Source organism: Gekko japonicus, unplaced genomic scaffold, assembly GCF_001447785.1.
Source record: "Gekko japonicus isolate JY-2015 unplaced genomic scaffold, Gekko_japonicus_V1.1 scaffold803, whole genome shotgun sequence".
NCBI lineage: Eukaryota > Metazoa > Chordata > Lepidosauria > Squamata > Gekkonidae > Gekko > Gekko japonicus.
Genome location: NW_015167562.1, coordinates 640,936 through 647,300, shown reverse-complemented (window position 1 = coordinate 647,300; position 6,365 = coordinate 640,936). Strand labels below are relative to the sequence as shown.

Genomic DNA, 6,365 nt, shown 5'->3' with positions numbered 1-6,365 from the left:
TCCCGACGTTTTAAGCAAATGCGAAAGCAAGGAGGGAGGGACTGATCAAACTGTGGTGATGGACTGTAGCAGAGAGTTTTTCTAAAAGAAAGCGACTTTGGCATTCTTGGCTGATGTAAACATCCTCAAAAGATGGCAACGAGGAAGAGAAAGGTTAGAATCTCCAATGAGCATGTTGTAATTACAACAAAAGGAAAGACTCTTTTGATCTAAGGAAGCAAAGATCTCCCAGGAAAAAAGGAACTTGGTTCATATCATGAATGGACAGATCCAGACTTATAGAAATGAAAAGATAATTGAAGAAAGAAGATACATCAAAGACGAAGAAAAACGTGTTGTAATGTTCTTGCTGAGGGAACATTGGTTTTAAAAGATGCCTGGGGGGGGTAAAGCGGGGTGATGCTAAACTTTTCTTAAGGGCTGTAATTATTGCGTTATAGCTTTAGAACTACTCTCTGTTCAGTCAGATAAACAGGTTTTGTCAACAGAACCGATGATTGGCGGGCACTCTTCATGTTTGAAAGCAAATGTATAAGAGTAATAACTATGTTTTAAGCATTATATAACCTCCATTCTTGGGTTTTTAGTTAGGTTTTCTTTACTTTTTCCTATAGATTGTAGATTTTCCCTCCCCAATTTCTGTTGTAGTTTTATAGAAATGCAAATAAAAAATTCCCCCCTCGAGGGGGCTTAAAAAAAGTGTTCTTTGTCAGGAGAGACAGCTGTTTTGGCAGTTTATTCTGATAGGGAAGTGGCCAAGCCAGCAGTGGGTGGGGGAGAGGAGTGAACCAAGCACCCAGCCAATGGCACACAAGTACTCTTGAGTGGCGATTGATGGGCCAATGGCTGATGGAGCGCATAGCACAGCCAGTGGAAGAGCCAGAAAGTGCCAATACATTGGGCTTATATATATGATTAAGAAAAGTCACATGAATCAACACTGTACGTAAAACAGGAAGGGTAAACTTATGGATAAGTGGAAATAGACACATGGGTTCACAGCTACACATGCTTAGTAGTGGTTGATTATGAAATGTTCTCCATGTACATATCATTATCTCCCTCCAGCCCTGATGAGATAAAACTAATCTGTGAGGCAGAGACAACATTCTCACATCCTCAAACAGGGCACTGACAAAGCTGCATGTCTAATTATCATCTTGAACAAATGAAGTTATCATGCTGACTGAATCCATTGGTCCCCATAGCTGAAAGAGTGACTGAGCAAAATCATTTCATAAGCTTCATAATATACTGATGATTTTTAATTGACTTCAAATATCTTTCTGCCGTCATCGTTCATATTTATAGAAGATGGGGGAAACCCAAGCAAAATTGATTTTGTGAACTGCACAATCTTAAACATATAGCCCAAAAAATACGTGCTGCACATGTAGTACAATTTTTGAAAGAATCCAGAAGGTTTAGGAGATGGGGAGTAGAATTGTATAACCCCTATAATACTTATTCAACAGTTGAATAACAGAGTATTGTAGAGTTTTAGTAATTTTGTAATTAACATACGCAGATTAAACGCAGTTTTATATTTAAATATTTTATATATATTATTGGTACCCTGTTTGTATTGTCTGTAATTGGGCTGGTGATATACCGAATAAATTGAACTGAACTGAATTTTAAACATAGTTACATCCCTCTCAGCCCCATTGACTTCAACCAACTTAGAAGGGTGTAACTCAGTTTAGGATGGCACTGTTAATTATCCATCACAGGTGGGTGACTACTTCGAGATATATTAAAGGTCATATCTGCAGAATCATACTTGGCTATTTTTTTCTTTATGCACCAGGTGGACCTGTTACAAATTTTTGTGGTAATTTTATTATGTATTGCTATTTAAAATTTTATTAGCTTCCACAGTATTAATACTGTCTTCTAAACAAAGTGAAATATTAATGAAAAATGACTTTTCATTTAACTTGTTATGGGTGGGCTGGAGGGAAACTGTACTTTTAATATTTTTTTCTTTCACTAAAAGTATATCAAAATCCCACTGTGGTTCTTTCTGTTTTCTTGTCTTTCAGGTAAGCCTAAATCATGGAGGGTCTCCTGCATTATATAAATCCTGCACATGCTATTTCTCTCTTAAGTGCTTTAAATGAGAAACGTCTAAAAGGGCAACTCTGTGATGTTGTTCTTATAGTCGGAGACCACAAATTCCGGGCTCATAAAAATGTTCTGGCTGCCAGCAGTGAATACTTTCAGACTCTGTTCACTAAAGAAAATGAGACTCAATCAGTATTTCAGCTTGACTTTTGTGAACCAGATACTTTTGATAATGTATTAAACTACATTTACTCATCATCCTTGTTCGTGGAGAAAAGCAGTCTTGCAGCTGTGCAAGAAGTGGGGTACAGTCTTGGAATTTCTTTTCTTACCAACATTGTTTCTAAAAGTCCTCAAGCTCCTTTGCCTGCATGTCCCATTAAGAAAATAATGGTCCAGGAAGAAGATGAAAGCACGTCCCAGAAACGAAGTGTCATAGTTTGTCAGAACAAAAATGAAACACAGGGGGAAAATGTTGGTCATAGCCCTCATGAATTAAGCCATAGTTTTCAACTCTCATCACAGCCACAAGTAACAAAGGCAACTGAGTTTCTGCACAGTCTACCACTAAATGAGAAGAAATGGTTGAAAGACAGTTTTCTAAGATATTCCAAGTCTCATGAAACTTCAGGTGCACTGGATGACCAAAGTGGAACTAAAAGGAATACAGTATTATCACAGAAACCTTTTTCAGACAAGGAAGTGGTAGCAAATGAACCAACAGGAAAGTCAGCTGAAGTACCCTTGAAAAGGCCATGTCCATCAGTTGTATCTGTATGTAGTTCTTCAGACTCTACATTTTTGTTGAAAGAGACAGGAAAAGGAGCTGGTGCAGGAGAAGACAGAAATTTGCTTTACTATTCAAAGTTAGGGTTGGTGATTCCATCTAGAGTACCTGTTCCTGAAAAACAAAGTATTGACAGGAGTGGACCACTTGTAAAAAGTCTCCTACGAAGGTCATTGTCCATGGATAGTCAGGTTCCTGTTTATGCATCTTCTGTTGACCTGAAGTCTTCACATGTATCTTCAGCAATCAACAACACCCAAGGGAGAATGTTAAATATAATATCCCCAAAGCCATCCATGAACGAGTCTTCAGAAAAGGCAGCTGCTGATAATAAGACACAGGTAATTCACTCACATCGCCTTAGATCTTTTAGTGCCTCACAGTCAACGGACAGGGAGATAACATCACCTCCTCTTAGAGAAATGCGGATAAAAACTGAGCCTAGCAGCCCTCTTTCAGATCCTTCTGAAATTATAAGAGTTACAGTGGGGGATGCCTCATCTGCCAATAAAAGTTATCCTTTCAAAATTGAAGATGACCATAGAGATTTGAGTAGACTTCCAGCTAAAAGAAGGTTTCAAGCCGACAGAAGGCTTCCAATTAAAAAAATTAAGTTTGATGAACGTGCTTCCCCTGGGGCAGAGGACAATTTTGAGGAAAACTCAAATCCTACGCCACTTGACGCTGATTTCCCAGATTCTGACATTAGCAAAGATGAATATGGTGAATTGGAAGAAACAAAGCCTAACAAGAAGTTTAAGTGCAAACATTGCCTTAAGATTTTCAGGTCAACTGCAGGCCTTCATCGTCATGTCAACATGTACCACAATCCTGAAAAACCATATGCTTGTGATATTTGTCATAAGAGATTTCACACAAACTTCAAAGTTTGGACCCATTGCCAGACACAGCATGGAATTGTGAAGAATCCTTCACCTGCCTCCAGTTCACACGCTGTCTTGGATGAAAAATTCCAAAGGAAATTAATTGATATAGTGAGAGAGCGAGAGATTAAAAAGGCTCTGATTGTTAAACTAAGGCGTGGCAAGCAAGGTTTTCAGGGACAAGCTGCTTCACAAGCACAAGTCATCAAAAGAAACCTAAGGTCAAGAACCAGAGGAGCTTACATTTGTACCTTCTGTGGGAAAGCATATCGCTTCCTGTCACAGTTTAAGCAGCACATAAAAATGCATCCAGGGGAAAAGACCATTGGATTAAATAAGGTTCTTAAACCAAAAGAGGATATTCATGTTGAAAGCCCAGTAGAAAACAAAAAAGTTTACCAGTGTCGTCTTTGTAATGCTAAGCTTTCCTCTCTTATTGAACAGGGAAATCATGAGCGACTCTGCCGGAATGCCACAGTTTGTCCTTACTGCAGCCTTCGATTTTCTTCTCTAGAGCTGAAGCATGACCATGAAATTGCATGTGAGTACAAGAAGCTCACTTGCTTAGAGTGTATGCGCACTTTTAAATCCTCTTTCAGTATTTGGCGTCATCAGGTTGAAGTTCACAATCAGAATACCATGGCTCCAACTGAGAATTTTTCTTTGCCGGTTCTAGAACATAATGGTGAAGTTAGTAGTACTTCCAGATTGCATTCTCAGTCGGAGCCTAACAAGATGAACAACTTTGTCATAGCCAAAGAAGACAGTGTATTCAGTGATTCTTCAGAGCAGATTAATTTTGATTCAGAAGATTCCTCATGTCTGCCTGAAGATCTAAGTGTCTCCAAGCAGTTTAAAATTCAGATCAAAGAAGAACCTGCAGATGATATAGAGGAGGAGGTGGTCTCTGATGCCAACCGGGAACCCAAGGGAGCAATTACTAAAAAAGACACTGGCTTATGGCCTTGTGAAAAATGTGGGAAAATCTTTACTGTACACAAGCAGCTAGAGCGTCACCAAGAGCTGTTGTGCTCTGTGAAGCCCTTCATTTGCCATGTATGTAACAAGGCATTCCGAACCAATTTCCGTCTGTGGAGTCACTTCCAGTCCCATATGGCACAGCCTACTGAGGAACCTGTGCGCAAAGATCCTGACATGTGTGCGCCAGCTAATTCTCCATCACCACCACCTTTGCCTCCTCCCCCACCACTTCCAAAAATACAGCCTTTGGAACCTGATAGCCCCACAGGTTTGTCAGAAACCCCTCCAGCTACTGAGAAATTATTTGTTCCACAGGAATCGGACACGCTCTTTTATCATGCTCCACCACTTTCAGCCATCACATTCAAAAGACAGTATATGTGCAAACTTTGCCACAGGACATTTAAAACAGCATTTAGTCTCTGGAGTCATGAACAGACACATAACTAAAAACATAAAGAATGCTGGCAAGGAGTTTTAAAGATCTCTTAAATTTCCATGATGATTCTGAATTTATACAGTTGAAATGAAAGTTAGAAATTTATGATGCTGATGTGGAGAATTAGGTAAACTATATTATTGTTAGTTGAGTAAATTGCTCGTGTTTCTGGGTATTGTGTTCTGGGTCTTCTAGTAACAGAATAATTAATTAGAATAATTAATTAAAATCTGATTACATCTTCCTCATCCTGTGATATTAGTATATATGAACTCATATAAAGAGCAATTTAAGAGTTCAGAGTAATGAAATCCTGCAGCTAGTTAATGGTTTTCACCAAAAACTCTTTTCTGAGTTCCATATAGAAATCATCCATTGTTAAGGGGGGAAATTGAATACCTTGCTGTGTTCACTTAGTGATTATGAAACATTAGCAATAACAAATAAAACCTCAAATTTGAATTAACTTGACCCTTATTGAAAACTTTGATAATTAATTGTTAAGTATAGAGGGAGGCAGTTGTTAACTGTATTTTTTCTCTGTGGAAGTTGTGCAAGATACAGTACAATCTAAATTTAGCAATATGTGAATACTTGGATTTTTATATACAAAGTAGCAGACAGCCTGCTTCCAGCCATTTACAGAGTTTTTGAAGGAAGAGTGTCTGAACAAAGTTACACTGCTTTATTTAATGTCTCAGAGGCTGATATTCTATAGATATTTTGGTAACTAGAGTTATTGTGCTAAACAAGCAGCCAGCTGTGTATCCTAATGCAAAACTATATTACTGTCTTTTAAATACAAATAGCATTGTGTGGTTTTCAGAAATTGTTCTTGGTTTATTTCTGATTTGTATTGGAGTGGATGTGATTTATTAAGTGGAATGTATGGATATGCTAGTTTTTGAAAAACAGGAGCAACTGCAATTCCCTTAGGTGAATGTGGCAAGCCCTACCATGACTACAAAAAATAACTTGACTAAAAGATTAAAATACAAATATTTATATATGTATAAATGAATAAAATAAAAATTCAAAGTACCCATTAAATCCACTTACTTCAAATTGGAGGGGTAAATGTGACACAACAGATGTTGCACTTCATAAATATATTACCTGCAATGAGCAGAATATTTTTTCCATCCTGTATGTCATATGTCAGGCATTTTATTTTATACATTGTTGGATTGTGGTTATATGCCATAGT

At 37.9% G+C, this 6,365-nt stretch overlaps 1 protein-coding gene across 1 annotated transcript in view; it reads left to right on the top strand.

Annotated features, from left to right (window-relative positions):
• The window catches only part of ZBTB21 (zinc finger and BTB domain containing 21), an 18,101-nt gene extending 12,932 nt beyond the window's left edge, over positions 1-5,169 (top strand). The window contains exon 3 of the mRNA XM_015413769.1: positions 2,046-5,169. Coding sequence (XP_015269255.1) covers positions 2,059-5,169 — 3,111 coding nt within the window. The 5' untranslated portion in view covers positions 2,046-2,058. The remainder of the gene's footprint in view (positions 1-2,045) is intronic.
• The last annotated feature ends 1,196 nt before the right edge of the window (positions 5,170-6,365 follow it).